Source organism: Sinocyclocheilus rhinocerous, unplaced genomic scaffold, assembly GCF_001515625.1.
Source record: "Sinocyclocheilus rhinocerous isolate Xijiao unplaced genomic scaffold, SAMN03320098_v1.1 scaffold1251, whole genome shotgun sequence".
Lineage (NCBI taxonomy): Eukaryota > Metazoa > Chordata > Actinopteri > Cypriniformes > Cyprinidae > Sinocyclocheilus > Sinocyclocheilus rhinocerous.
Genome location: NW_015636566.1, coordinates 71,965 through 88,393, shown reverse-complemented (window position 1 = coordinate 88,393; position 16,429 = coordinate 71,965). Strand labels below are relative to the sequence as shown.

Sequence of the window (16,429 nt, the reverse complement as noted above, 5' to 3'; positions counted from 1 at the left end):
CAACTACAGACTGTCAACCCACTCTCAACAGGTAAATGATTTCATTCTTTAATTTAAATACAAATTTAACTTTAAAATTGTAACTGGTTTCCAAATAAACATTATTTTCTATTTTTGGTCATATGTAAGTGTGAGCAGCTCTGTTAAGCTGAGGATCCTTCTCCTCTTCTCCACTAAGTAAGTAACAGAGACATTGAATTTATAATACATATTGTTAGAATTTTTAAATTTAATTTAACACTAGAACTCTATTCTATTTCTATTCTATCTGCTTGTTTTCTCTTTAATTATTATAAAAAATAAATAATAACTGACCCTCTAACACTAGCTCTGTCTATTCTATTTCTTTTCTATCTACTTTTTATTCTGTTTATTTATTATAAAAAAATAAAAAACCTTGCTATGTGTACTGTGTTAGACTAACCGGGATTTGTCACAACACATATATTGTTGCTCTTTTGTCATGTTGATTGCTTCTATTACCCTCATTAAGTCGCTTTGGATAGAAGTGTCTGCTAAATAATTAAATGTACTGTACATTTAAATAATTAAATGACTTTATATCACTTTTTTCTTTTAACATTGTGAAGGGCTCACATTCTGTCCATTTTTGCTTTTGGCCTTCATAGACATTATAGTTTTTACATAAACAAATGGACAACTCTAAACTCAACTGTGTATTTCAGATGCATCACATCCCACAACCTCACCATCTGCAGAGAGAAACTGCGACTCAGTCACACCAAAAGAATGGACTTAAAGGCATCATATAGGATTGTGAAGATATTTCACTGGAACTTTGTCTTCATCACATCTATTTCTTATTTTGTGTTGTACTTCTTTATGTATTTATTCATGTTCAATGTCAAGTGTCAACACTTTTAAACTGTAACTGGTTTCCTATCAATCATGTCTTTCTCTTTTTAGTTTAAGAGAACATGTAAGTGCGACCAGCTCTGTTCAGTTAAGGATACTTCTTTCTCCATCTCCACTAAGTAAGTAACAAAGATATTGAATTTATGGTCCACATTGTTAGATTTATTTATTTTTTATTATTACTTGGGTTTATGCATAAACATAACATTGTGAAGTGCTCACATACTACTTTTGGCCTTCATAAACAAATGGAAGGAGGCACACCGTAACTCTAAACTCAATTGTGCATTTAAGATGCTGTCACATCCTACAACCTCATCATCTGCAGAAACTGCCATTCAATCCCACCAAAATGTGACTCTGCCTGTGAAAACCCAGCTAAAGTCTTTGTGTGTGTGTGTGTGTGTGTGATTTACTGTTTTACATAAAATCGTCCTTTATAATGTAAAGAACATTCTGTGAAAATGTAACCTTGATATCTTTAATATTGACTGAGTAAGGCCATGTCAAAGATTGAAATCATATTTTGATGCTTGTTATCTCATAATTAGATTTTGAGACTTTAGCCTGAATTTCACAGACAGTCACAAATACACATAATGATGGACTTACACTCTAAAAAATGCTGGGTTAAACACAACCCAGTGCTGGGTAAAATAGGGACAAACCAAGCAATTGGGTTGTTTTGACCCAGCAGAGTGTACAGGCATCATAGAGGATTGTGAAAATACAGTATTTCACTAGAACTTGGTCTTCATTACACTATTTTCTGTTTCTATTTTTGTTTTACCTCTGTATTTATTTATGTTCAATGTCAATTGTCATTTATTAATGTATTCTGCTAATAACGGTTGTTAAAATCACTGTCATTTTTGCTACAATTTCACATGTCATTAAATCAAATAAATTAAGAGTGTAGGTGTATATGACTTTCTTCTTTCAGACGAATCCAGTCAGAGTTATATTCAACATTTTTCTGGCTATTCCAAGCTCTATCATTGCAGTCAGCGGGTGTTGGAGTTGAACACTCCACAATTCATCAAATAAAGTGCGTGCATCCGTAATAAAACGTGCCTCACACGGCTCCGGGGGGTTAATAAAGGCCTCCTGTAGTGAATCCATGTGTTTTTTTTAGAAAAATATCCATATTTCAAACGTAATAAACACTTTTCTCTCACGTTCGGTATCTGGCATACGCGGAAGCCGTTCCGGCGGATGACGCAGCACGTATGCGCAGCGCACGTGCCTCTGAGATATGCTATAGTCTCGTGAGTTTGCTTCAGTGTATGACAGTCAGCGGAAGTGAGAGAAAAGTGTTTATTACATTTGAAATATGGATATTTTTCTTACAAAAACACATGGATTCGCTACAGGAGGCCTTTATTCACCCCCCGGAGCCGTGTGAGGCACGTTTTATTACGGATGTGCGCGCTTTATTTGACGACTTGTTCAACTGCAACACCCGCTGACTGCAATGATAGAGCTTGAAATAGCCAGGACAATTTTTGTCCCAATCTCTGACTGGATTCGTCTGAAAGAAGAAAGGCATATACACCATATTAATTTTTGGGTGAACTAACCCTTTAAGGCTGGAATACACTACACAACTTTTAAAATCTGAACAGATTTTAAACCACTAAGCATCATAGACTTACCGACTTTGTAAATAGTCACAGAGGAAAAGTGGCCATCATACACTACCAGACTTTAAATTAATTCTGATTACAATAACAAACTCATGCAGAAACGTGCGCCTTGTTGCTAGAAGCTTGACAAATGAAAACAATGTGTGTTCTAAAATGGGCTGAAAAACTCAAACATGTTTGATATCCTCTGACTGGATGGAATCAGAGTATGGAACTAAAAAATCAGAGTCTGTGACCGTCATACAATATGCGATTTTCTATTAAATCTGTCAACTCAAATCTGCAGACGGTCTCTGACTTTCGGCAACTAGCGTCGACTTATCCAAACTGTAAATGGGGGCAAAAGTCTTGTAGTGTATTCCAGCCTTTGTATACATTACTACTTATATCCACAGACTGTATTTTAAAACTGATATAATCACGTGTGCAGAAATGAGAAGCATTTCTTTTGCTTTTGTTGTTTTTTCAAGGGGCTATTAATGGCAATCCTGAAATGAACTGACATGAACACCTTTGTGTTTTGTTTTGTTTTAAGGGGGCATTAATGACAGTCCATTGTTTCACTTGAAATCCACTTTGTCAAAAATCTGAGGAGACATAAATAGTTTTGAATAGACATGGCTCTGTAAGTTGATATGTGTGACTTACATTGCGTGGATTATATAATGTTTTGAATAGAATTTTGTGTGCAAAATTCTTGTCAAAAAGAAGTACCTTTTAGCATACTTTTAAAAGGAGTACTTATTATGGATAATACACTTTAAAATAATATGTTTGGACGCTTAATTGCATTTTAATTGTTAATTGCAATTAAATGAAAACATATTACAGTTTACATTTTAGGAAGGACTTAACTACATCTTTATCATTTCATAATTTCTTCTATTGTCTTTGAAATATGTACTGACTGAATGCACTGACACGCATTTATGATAAACTAAAATATAAATAAATGTAATTTTTATTGAAACGAATGTCATCTTTATAAATATATTTGTAATGATGGGTTGAAGTTCCATTTAAAGTATATTAAATTTAAATGTAATATTAAATAACAAAATACAGTTGAAATTATAATCAAGTACTTTACATGTTCTTTAGTATGTTAGTCAAATTCCTTGAAACATGACAAAACATTATGATTTAGAATGTACTTTAAAACTTTTAATTTGACATTATTACAAAGTCCACTTTTTTAAAAGTGGCCTTTTATTTCATTAATATTATATTACTATTTTTTTTCACAAGGGAAGGAAGTAATGCCTATACTCCATTGATGCTGTAAAGTCACTGGCTTTTGTCTTTTTGTGTACAAAATGCATTAAAGTATAACTGCATTTTGTCATTAAATAATTCCCTCAGTCCAGTAATTATTCAGGATACTTTTGGGGCCCTTTAGGCAATCCTGGCACAAATTCACATCAAACACTCTCTTATGATGCAGTAAATTAAACAAACAGTAGGTTTAAAAAAAAGTTTGTCTCCCCCATAGTGCTGAAAGCCGGTGTGAGAGCAGTTAAAAGTCTTAGACCAGTACACTGACCCTTTAATGGATGCTGCAGTCAACTGGCGAAACAAACTAGCTCTGGAGTCTTCCCTAGAGTACATATCTCAACTGCATCTCTAATAGAAAAATACATGTTCTTCCTGTTTATTATTGAGTCCAAAGTGACTTAAATGGCTTTTTAAATGAAGTTAAAACAAACAGCTAGGGCAGTACATATTTTTAGCTCCCATCTATCAAGTCTCTCCCTTGTTAGACCAGCACAAACCATTTAATAAATTCAAATAACAGGATGAAATCTTAGAAAGTGCGGTGGGGAGTAAACATCATTTTCAATGCACACATGCAATATTCAGTTTTAATTTGCCTGTAAAATGAAAGAATAAGAAGTGGGTAGATAAAATAGACCTGTTCGTTAAAGGCAGTACAGACAGCCTGTGCTGTGATATGAACTTTATAATATACATCTTTTGTGATAAACATACATGTGACTCAGCCTTCTTCTGTATTTTAAAAATGAAATGATTTTCAACTGTTTCACTGTGAAGAGTTTATGGCTATGTTCGTCTATAGAGAGATTGCATTGGGTTAAATGAGAAAACCATGCTGTTATTAACGTTCTGTTCATTGATCAACACAATCATTGGGACACTGCACAACATTTATCATGATAATAAGGACACACACACACACACACACAACAATCTCCTTGATTTGAAGCTGTAGCTCTTATAGACAATTAAGATTTTTTTTGTCCTGCATGTGTGGATGTTTTGTGGTAGTTTGTGGAGGTTTCCAAGTAAATTGAATGTAGGATTCCCACCCAAAATCCCAACCACTAATACACAGACTGTCTGGAATGTGCAAAAACAAGGATAGTTCACAGCTAGGTGTTCATTAAACAATTTTAATGCACTATGCAGAGACAAATAACCACCTGACACAATGCATATTGCATTAAACATCATTATAACAATATAGCTGCAAGCAGCAATGATGGGCCCAAGCCCCTGTGGCACCCCCACCCCAGTGCATTTAACCCTCTGGCAGTCTGGTTATTGAGTCACAGCAATGAAAGGGTTACTCTAGAACTGCAAGAGTGTGAAACAGATACACTCACAGAGAGGGTCTGATATATAAATATTTTAATGATCTATAAGCATTTATAAAATGATTATATAAATCTTTATTGACAGTGCAGTATATATCAACTCATTATATGCATTTATTTGTCATTATAATGGATGGAAACAAACAGGAGAAAGATCAGGCTTAAAAGATTTTTTGGACAACCTTAATATTACATTCTTCATCTGTCAGTTAAGATGTCTTATAGTTTTTAATTTGCTGTTACACCTCAAGAGCATCTGAAATTCATGAAATTAAGCACGTTTCCTCAGAATTACTTGTTCTCCATATGTAAAAGGTTTTGAGGAGTTTGAACAATGCACTTCACTTTGGCAATGGCACTTTTTTGCCATTACTTTACAGTTTTTCTCAATTGATTTGGCTCACTTCTCGAGTTTTTTTCTCAAAACAATAAGTTCAAATGTCTGAACAACTAGTTTGTTGTTCACATCAGATTTGAATTTCTTATTGATTTTGGCAAATTGCATGTAATTTGGCACACGTGTGTAAATTATTAAGTACAATTGTCGACAATTTGCACAATAACTAAATGCATATGGCTTGTCAATCAAAACTGATGAATTGATTCTCAGTGAAATTGTCAAACTCTTCACAAATTCTAAACATTCTTTCATTGTGTGAGCTATCACATGCAAAATGATCCATTCAATTATCAAAATCTGTCAGACATGCATGGATATTTCATAAATATCTGCCACGGAATGGTTGTAATGTCTGCTAAGTTGGCAAATGGCTTGCCATTAGGGTTGCAATAAACATTTCTGGAAACTTTTTTGGATTTTCTTTGTAATCTTCCACCCCTTTGCAACACTAATTGCCATTGTAATGAAACAGAAATCAAAATTCACAAAAACCAAGCCAGTCGATTTGGTCAGTCACACATTAAAATACATTTGAGCTTTTCTATAGTAAACTTACAAATTCACACTCCATGTTTTTACTGTGAATACATAGAGCAGCAGCAAGTGCGTGAGGTTGTCATGGCAACCAGATACATCTCACATGAATGAATGGCGCTATGTCTATTTTTGCTGCGCTAGAAATAAAAATAGAAAATGCACTATAAACATGTTTGTCAACAGAATATCAAAGTAGGCTTTTATTAAACAAATCAAGGAGTGAATTTCTCACCCACTGCTTTTAAACAGATATCTGTTGGACATGATTCAAGTTAAATGCACAATAGCAGGCACACCAACACTTACAATTTAGTCATTCTTACTGAAATTGGCCGATTAAGCAGTTTATATTATAAAATCTATGTCTAGGTTTTGTTTTGTGTAAATTAAATAACATTAGTATGTAAATAGACATAAATGTAGAACACCAAGCCTCTACAATGGAGCGTTCAGCAGATCACCTTTAAATAACTGTCCAGGTCTGGAGTCATCAAGCACGGCATCGACATCAGCATCTTCATCCAACTTTATTTTGGTTAGGTCCAGATTTCTCTGCAGTTGTTGTACGTTGTAAAAAGAGTGAATATCCATTGATGCCGTGCAACAGGCACACAGTAAATATAGGCTATTATCTGCCAAAATGCAGATTTGTCACGCCACAACTTCTTACGCAAATGAAATTGGGAGGCATTAGTAAGTTTGATAAAGGTACTCACGCAGCACCATGACTCCATGGCGCATTGATTGGGCACGGTTGGGTTCAACGGCAACACTAAGCATGGCAGCGTTGCCTCCGATGATGCAGATGCGATTATCCTGAGCAGACTCCCGAAACATGCGCAGCAGCTGACTGGCTATGACTCCATTTAATGCTGAGATCACTGCCATGGGAACCACAAAGGACAGGAAGGCATTCACCTTGAGGAGAAAGAAACAAGGAAAAGGAAAAAATGGAGGACTTTTATTATATATATATAATTTTTGACTGTCATATTTTTTTATACAGTTTTAGGTTTATTTTGAGACCTGTGGAGACCCTAAAGAACTGCACAATGCTATCTCCATTTGGCAGGACTTGCAAGGGTGTGTATGATAAAAGACAGGAAGTCAGTTGGACTGAATTAAATTGATAAATTATGTGTGTGTGAAAAAATGTACATGCATTCATTTGAGAAACACATTTATCTAAAGCAACACACTGAATTTTATAGTTTCATGTATTTCCTGGGAGTCAATAATAATGTTTTTTTTTTTTATTATTATTTTTGTAATCATTTATGTGTACATTGCAGCCATTATCATTTTTATCATTCTTCCACCTGGAAAAGAAGGTACATATGACACCTCTTGATAAACTCACCTACCCCAAAATGTATGCGCACACACGGACACACAGTAATTGTTACTGCAAGACGTGGGGGTCTCCTAGGTTTTCTTGAACTGGTCACCTTCCTAGATCTGTCATTCCACTCTTTTGTTCCTTTCCTTTCCTTTTTTGTGCTGTTGCCAAAGCAAATTAATCTCATGCGTTCTGACATTTGCACTGCATGAAAAAACAGAGATTTTGCCAAGACTATTGAAATACTCCTTAGCACTAATTTAGAAGAACATGGTGTTGGTTTAGGCAGTCATGATAAATTGGTGTTCAGCAGATGACTGGAGTTTAAGAGCCCAGCACTGTTCCTTCCAGACTGAGAAACATAAAAGAGATCTGCAGGAAAAGCTTGAATATTTTTTCAAAACATAAAAAACCCTTTGAAGGGAAAGAGGAGGGGAATATTTAAAGTCTTTAACGAGGAAGGTCAGAGAAGTTAGAACTAAACATGTTCTAGAAGAAAGTGCTCTTTTTTTGCTTGTTACTGCAAGGTTGGGCCAGGGTTACTAATTAAAACCAAACAAGACTAAAAATATATTTTAAGTAAGTAAGTCACTGCCTTAGGATTTCACCAGAGAGGGTTTGGTTGCTAACAGGATGTTAGTTTACACAGAATTTCATATTATATTTTTTTGTTTTTGTGCAGACCTCTCTAACCATGACAAAGTACAAATTTGTTTCCAATCGCCTGAAAGTTCCCTGCAAAGTGGACTTTGTGGAGTATTTGGTAATTAATCTCAGGAATGGTGTAGTTGTTTGCAGGTATAACACAAATAAGATGATACTAGTATAGTGCAATTATCTTGACCATGGGTTGAAAAACACACACTACGTATCCAAATCACCTTTATTGATTTAAATAAATAAACATATGATGTCTACATCCAAATATGCCCAATTTACTAATATAGTACACCCTTGGGTTTGTTATGCATTGCAGACTAAAATCCTAATTTTGCTTGTTTTTGTGTCTTCATAAACACATGTGAGGATTCCTCTCTGCATTCTCATTTTTGTTCAGCATGAGAACTGATCTAACAAACATGGTTAGTGAGGCAGCCAGTAGTTATGTAATGCATAATGAATTATCCCATTAAGGTTCTTGAAGCCATTAGAACATAATGTAACTCAAAGTGTTAGAATATAAATGAAAATGCTTACATAAAATGAGTTTAAAAATGATGAGGTAAGCATATTAGTTTAAATGTAGTTTATTTGTTTACAGGGGCAATGCACATTAATAAACATGGCTGTAAATGTGCCAGAATTAGTCATCTGTAGACCCTTGACAGAATGTTAAAAAGTCAGCCTAAAAACAAAAACAGAGCATCTTATACAAATACACAGACATATACACACACACGCACAAGAAAAAAAGAAAAAAAAAACATAAATATAAAGTACATAAATATTTAGCTTTCAATTTAGAACTACAGAAAACAACATCATTAAAATTGTCAGGCACAATGATTGGCAGCTAGGAAGGACACTGTTAAAAAGGGATGTCATATGAATATGATTTATAAACAGAGAAAGCAATTTCAAATAAGACACAAAAGCAATGTTTACAAATATATATGAACACTACATTTTATGATTACTGAGAATTCAGACATAATATTCATTTCATGTACTGCTTTTCACCAACTATATAGCGGAAAGAGCCGCTTTACAAAAGGTTCAAACGGTCACTAATTCATTAAGAGCCAGTGGTGCAAACTTTTGAACAGAATGAAGATGTGTACATTTTTCTTATTTTGCTTAAATATCTTTTTTTTCATTTAGTACTGCCCTTCAGAAGCTACAGAAGATACTTGCATGTTTCCCAGAAGATAAAATAAGTTCAATTTACCTTGATCTTCAAATTCAATAAGCTTTCATCTCCAGACTCTTAATGCACCGTGTTTCCTTCTGGAGCATCAGTGACCGTTTGAACCTTTTGTAATAGTTGCGTATGAGTCCCTCAGTTGTTCTCAGTGTGAAAAGATGGATCTTAAAATCATACCGTCATTGTTGGAAAGGGTTCAAATACACAAAAGATGCTGGAAAACCAAAGAATTTGTGGGACCTGAAGGAGAACAGCAGGCAGTTTAACTGTTCAGGACAAAAAGGGGCTCATGAACAACTATCACAAAACAAACCAACAAATAAAAATAAGCTGTGGATCATCAACACAGTATTAAGAATCAAGCGTATGTAAACTTTTGAATGGGGTCATTTTTATAAATTCAATTATGATTTTCTCTTGTGGACTATATGTAAACGTATATCTCATTCAGGTCAGTACTAAATCAAAAATAACATGCATTTTGTATGATCCCTCTTATTTTGGTCAAATAATTTACATTTTGCATATACTGCAAATTGTATGTACAATTTTGACAACAACTGTATAAAGGCTAACACTGTCATGTTGTCCTAGTGGACCAGGACATGGCTGACATGGTCTTAAGGCTGGCAGGAAGGTTTTTAGGGCTAAAAAAAATGCCATCATCTCGAGGCAGTTGATGTGCAGGCGTTGCTCCAGGTTAGACCAGAAGCCGAACGCCGGTCTGCCCTCGTACAGTACTCCCCAAACCGAGTTGGAAGTGTCCGTCGTGACTACCTTCCATCTGGACCTCAGTCAATGAGACGCCTATCTGAAACAGGCGAGGGCTTTCCAAGGGGCTGGCTGGGAGACACAAGGCTTTTGGCTAAAATGATTTTCAGCCGAGACACTCCAGGTGGCTGAGCAGCAGTGACCTGTGAGTGAGAAGTTCTAGCTCTGATCTGGCTAACACCTGCCAGTCGACAAGATAGCCCATAATGCGGATTCCCATCTGCCTCAGAGGGGAAAGAGCCACATCCACGCACTCCACCAAAGTGTACGAGAAAGAGACAGTCTGAAATGGAGGACTGAATTGATAAGCCTCCTCGATCTCAAAAATCGAGGTAGATTTGACACCAGCAAATCTACAACAGAGCGGCTGAAAAGAATCAGTGTGTTGCAGCAGTCCAGTCAAAGTCCAGACCTCATCCTGACTGAAATGCAGTGACGAGAGCTGTGCATAAACAAATGCCCACAAACCTCAATAAACTGGAGCAACGTTGTAAAGAAGAGTGGGCCAGAATTACTCCAGAACGATGTGAGAGACTGATAAAGTCATACAGAAAATGATTACTTCAAGTTATTGCTGCTAAAAGTTGATCTAAGCGATTGAATCATAGGGTGTCCTTAGTTTGTCTTTTCCATATTAGCTTTATTTTTGCTAAATAAATAATGACACGGTGTGATATGTCATACATTGTTATTCATCTGAGGTTTTATTTTCCAAATTTTAAGTCCTGCCAAGAACCAGATTTTTTTTTTATTAAGTCCTGATACAGAAAACCATGGAACTCAATAGGGTGTCCTTTCTTTTTCACATGACTGTATAAAGCACTAGTGTTTCCTATGTTCTTGGTCAGTTGTTATATGTGTGTTCTGTTCTCTGTTTCCTTGTGCCCTTCTTATTTATCTCTGTTATTAAAAAGCTGTGATTAGATCCTTGCCTCTCTTCTCTTTCCATGCCTGCATCATTATAACGGTAAAAGTCATTTCCAGAGATCCTGTGTCAAATTTGATTACAACAAAAAATCTAATTTGATTACATTTTATGTAAATAATAATGTTGTTTCTTATTTTTCTTATCAGTTATGAACACTGGGATGTTTTATGTTATATTTACATTATGTTATTTTTATATTATGTTAATTAGTATTGCATTATTTAGTATTGTTACCCTGAGGGTGTTTTATCTTTGGGCAACACTGTGTTCTGTCTATACATGTTTAATTTTGAACTTTTTTATCACCTGTATTATAAGAATGGGATCAGAATATTGTATTTCAACAAAATTTATTTTATAAAGGAGGTTAACTTTACTGAAATGATTAATTTCAATAATTGCAAAACCACAATAGTTGGAAATGAATATACATGTTTTGAGAAAGATTATTAAGTAACAAATTTACTCAAGTTCAGCTTGTTAGGGACGGGTGTATGTAAAACATCATCCACAAAATCACAACTAGCTAGTTAATGTATGCCTTTACTGTACTGTCTTTTTTTCTGGAACGATTATCTCCCTTGTTTGTTTAATGCTAATTTCACAGTTATAATTGTTAGTTTTTTGTGTCCAATGTGAGACCACCTGAGCAGAACTCATGAATAAATTCTCTCACTACTTAGCACAGCACCTTTAAAGGTGGGGCAAATGCAATTTGAGGTGTTAAACAGATTAGCTGCCTGGTCATTATTTTTTTTTTTTTCCTTCTTCTTTTCTTGTCATCAGCAGATTTCTAAGCTGCCTCACTCTGTAAAGCCACTGATCCCACCAGGCAACTACGTCAAAATGAAAAACCCACAGATAATGGGAATACAACAGAGAGCAAGGAGAGGTTCTTATGAAACAGATGATAAACAGACTAATGGAGCAATAGGCATTGCTATGCGTGTTAATAAAACAGAGTTGTAGCACTGCAATAGGTTGGAGTTATTCAATTGAGCTCCTTCATAATTTGTGCCTTATACACATTTGTTCAAGTCGAGCACTGCACAGTTTGATTTAACCAATTAATGACCCTTAGAGGCACTAATGAGGTAATTAGCTAAATCCAGGTCTGTGGTGTGTAGCCACAACCTGCAAGTGTGGCCCTTAATGGTTATGAGCAACATTAAAGGGTTAGTTCACCCAAAAATGAAAATTAGGCTGTGTTTTACTCACCCCTGAGGCATTCTAGGTGTATATGACTTTCTTCTTTCAGACGAATCCAGTCGGGAGTTATATTAAAAATTGTCTTTGATCTTTCAAGCTGTTTAATGCCACTCAGCGGGTGTTGCATTGCTTCAGTCCAAAAGAACTTAAATAAAAATCCATAAAAAAAAATGTCTCAGGTGTTGCATGCTTCAGTCCAAAAGAACTTAAATAAAAATCCATAAAAAAAAATGTCTCACACGGCTCCGGGGGGTGAACAAAGACCTTCAGTAGCGAATTGATGCGTTTTTGTAAGAAAAATATTCAAAACGTAATAATCACTTTAATCTAGCTAGCGCTCACTGTTGTAAACAGAAGCAGTTCAGGGGGAATGACGTATGAGGTCGGCTTTGCGCGTGCGCCGGTCAGAAGTGGCGGAAGCGCAGCGGAGAGATCAAAACAAAACAACGGTCAAGAATTAGAAGTACAAAACGAGGATTTGTAAAGAAGAATGTCGGAGGATTTCGATATAAGCCAAGAGGAGAGTGATTTTTATTTAAGTTCTTTTGGACTGAAGCAATGCAACACCCGCTGAGTGGCATTAAACAGCTTGAAAGATCAAAGACAATTTTTAATATAACTCCGACTGGATTCGTCTGAAAGAAGAAAGTCATATACACCTAAGATGCCTCGGGGGTGAGTAAACCACAGCCTAATTTTCATTTTTGGATGAACTAACCCTTTAATTAATATTTGTTCACTTCAAATAGCAGCTCATGTCTATGTGTTAAAGCTGAGGGTGGATTAGTGAGGTTTCTATGGTTACTGACAGTACAGTGTTTGTTTATTTGTATTGTTTATTGTCTCCTAAGCATTTTTCTTTTCATAATCTTAATGGTCTTTCTTTCTCAAATACACTACATTTATAATTACTATTCCCCACCTCCAGTTCACTCACGCGTTTGAAGATGAAACGTCACATGGAGCGCATTGCGTTCTGGGAAACAGTATCCCATGCAGGGTCTTCAGATGCATACATCAAATTTCAGCCAATGTAGCAGGTAATCCGGGCATTCCATGCATACAGAAAATTCATATACTATTCACAGTATACACACAGCATACTGCAACATAGTATGGTAGTATGCCATTCCGAACAGCTCCTGTACTGATTTCAGTGTACTTGAGTTATATTTAGCAGATTCTGGCGAATATAGTAGGTCATCCGGGTATTACATGCATACAGAAAATTTGCATACTATGCACAGCATACATACTGGATACTGCAGAAATAGTAAGAGTAGTATGATAGTATGGCATTTCGAACACAGCCACAGACTTAATACAGCCGGTGTTTCTGTATTAACAGAACATGGAGTGATTGTAAATTAAGATGACTGAAAACATGTTAAACATGACATGCTCCTAGTTTTATTGCATTTTTAGAAAAAAAGGTACAAAAGGTGTCACTACTTTTTCAAAAGGTACCACTTTTGTTCCATTCAGGCACTAATATGTACCTTTAAGCACAAATATGCTCTCTTTGAAAAGGTACAGAATGTAGAATAAACACTGCATTGCTTAAAAGAAAAAAACCTGTTTCTTTGTAATATACTGCATCAAAATCTAATAAATTCTCCACTGAAATTACTTTAGCTGCTACTGTCATTCAGGCCATGCATGCTACTGTGTGATGTTAACTAACAGAAATGCCTCAGATATATATAGATGATATAGTTCACCAAACAGTTTTGGTCATCTGATTTCCATTGTTAAAATATAAATAAATAAATAATTAAAATTATATATTTAATTTTAATTTAATTTAAATTTTTTTTTTTTTTGCTCAGCAATGAAGCAATTAGGAAGAGGCTGTGTTGACTTTGGTCCGTCCAGATGCAGCTTCTGGAGAATTTTTCTATTTTACCACTCTTAAAGGGACAGTTCACTCAAAAATGAAAACTCTTTCATCATTTAGAAGATGCAAAAAGGTCATAAAGGCACCATAAAACTAATCCAAATTAATGTGTGATATGATTCCTATATGTATATGTGTTTATGTTAATATATTCTTTAAAATATGACTTCATGAACATTGACCTAAATAAAACACTGTGCCACAATTTAAACAAGCTTCACTTTGGGGCAGAGTTTACCGATATTTACCAGATTTTATAACCTTTTATCAAAAAAGAAAAGAAAAAACTTCAAAAATTTTACTTTATCTGACTTTATTTAATTATATACACTATATCTGATTTACAGATCAGTAGTAGGGCTCTGGATGATTTGTGACAAAATTGATGAGGCATGAAAAAAAAAGCTGATAAATCAGTCAGAGCTTTACTAAAAACATTCAGGTTAGCGTCAACCATGATGTTGTCAGAAATATGGACTGTCTGTGTTGTGTTTTTCTCCCCATGTGCCTTCCATGACCTAGTTTTCCCTAGTGTGTGACATGCCCATATTTGGTTTCCTTCCTGTTCCTGTTCCTATTGTGTTTCATTGAGTCCAGGTGTGTCTCGTCAAATGTTAAATGTCTTATCCCGATGCTATGTGTGTGTGTGTGTGTGTGTGTGTGTGTGTGTCTGTCTGTCTGTCTGTCTGTCTCTGTCTCTCTCTCTCTCTGCTACCCTGTGTTTTACACCAGTTTCGACTATTAAAGACTGTTTTCCTTCGTCTCCACGCTCCTTCGTTCCTCCACAGTAGCAGTTGTGACAGATGAAAGGTATGAAAAAGAATCACCTTGTTGACACTGTCTCATTCTATCTTGTTTACTGACTGAAAGGTATCATGTTGAAACGTATCCTTTCCCCTCTTTCTTTGGCCTCTCTTCTCCTCTCTTTGATGAACTCTTGGCTGAGGTTTCTTTTATCTGTCAGACATCTCTCTCTATCTGTCAGTATCTGCTACACTGATGTTTGAAGGTGTCTGGAGCAAAGAGAGCACCTGTGATTGCTTTGAAGCACTTTGACTATGTAATTCATACCACGGACAGGATCTTGGCCCTGTCTCAAGGATCTCAAGGCCACTAAGAATAAACTCCAAATGTAATTGACTGACATATCACAGATTCACAGAAAGTCTGTATTGTGTCACTTTCATTTGCACTACAGCTTTACTCCTCCTCTCAAGTACACAGGCAGCCAAGCTCTCTGGCTCTGTTTTCCTGGCTGACCACTGCTTGTGACAAATAGAAAATATCTCTGGCAGATCTATATGAGAGACACAGATGCTTCACGACATGTAATTATAGCTTCATGAATGAAGTGTTGGGCAGAGGAAATCTAGATCTACCTACAATACCAACAGCAATTAATAACTAAAAAAAAATGCAACAGTTATTTACAAAGTGATTTTTTAAAATGGTTTTATTTATGTATAAGGTTTTTTCTCCATGAAATGTTCCTAGCATATAAATATGTAACTGTCACAACCTTTACTTGTCTAGAAAGCCCATACCAAGTATGTACAAAAAAATGCACAAAACAACCCATCTTGCACACACTCTGTCTGTCTCTCTCTCTCTCAGCAGCAGATACACCAGCCAGTACACTGTGCACTCTTAGCTCACTGTGGATAGACACATCACGTCATCTCTATCTTTGCTGATTCCTGTGCCCACTGACATGTGCCGTCTTACATTTATTTCCGGGTGTGCTTGGGAGCAAATATTATAATTTTTGGGTGGGCTGTTTAGGCTAGTTTTGATATGATTGTTGAGCAGTGTTGGGCAAGTTATGCCGAGTTCACACTGCACGATTTTAGCCCGATTTTTCACTCGCCGACAGGTTTTGCGAAATCGCCGACAAATGCCCGACATCGGAGGCAAATCGGTGCTCGTTCACGCGAGTGACAATCACGCAATATATATATATATATATATATATATATATATACATACATACATACTGTACATACTAGATGAACAAATAATAGATGGATAATAATAGATAAAAGCAACAGTGGCAATGAATCCTGTCAAAAGATACAAAATGTACACTGCAAGAAAGAAGATAAACGTTTTATTTTCATAACACTATTGCATAACACAATTTTTACTGTTAAAAACAAGGCCTATCAATAAAAAAAAAATCTCAAAAGAATGAAATATAATATTTAAGTTCAGTAAATGTTTTAAAAATTATTACATTAAAACATATTTAATTAATATTACAAGTTACCATATCAACTTTGAAAACCCCCCAAAAAATACACTATGGTAAAACGTATGGAACTCTTATGATTTTTTTTTTTTTTTTAAT

At 35.5% G+C, this 16,429-nt stretch overlaps 1 protein-coding gene across 1 annotated transcript in view; it reads right to left on the bottom strand.

The window, feature by feature from the left end:
• Window positions 1-16,429, bottom strand: part of LOC107747990 (neurotensin receptor type 1-like) — a 34,776-nt gene that overhangs the window by 13,356 nt on the left and 4,991 nt on the right. The window contains exon 2 of the mRNA XM_016562641.1: window positions 6,791-6,992. Within this exon, the coding sequence (XP_016418127.1) occupies window positions 6,791-6,992 (202 nt within the window). The remainder of the gene's footprint in view (window positions 1-6,790; window positions 6,993-16,429) is intronic.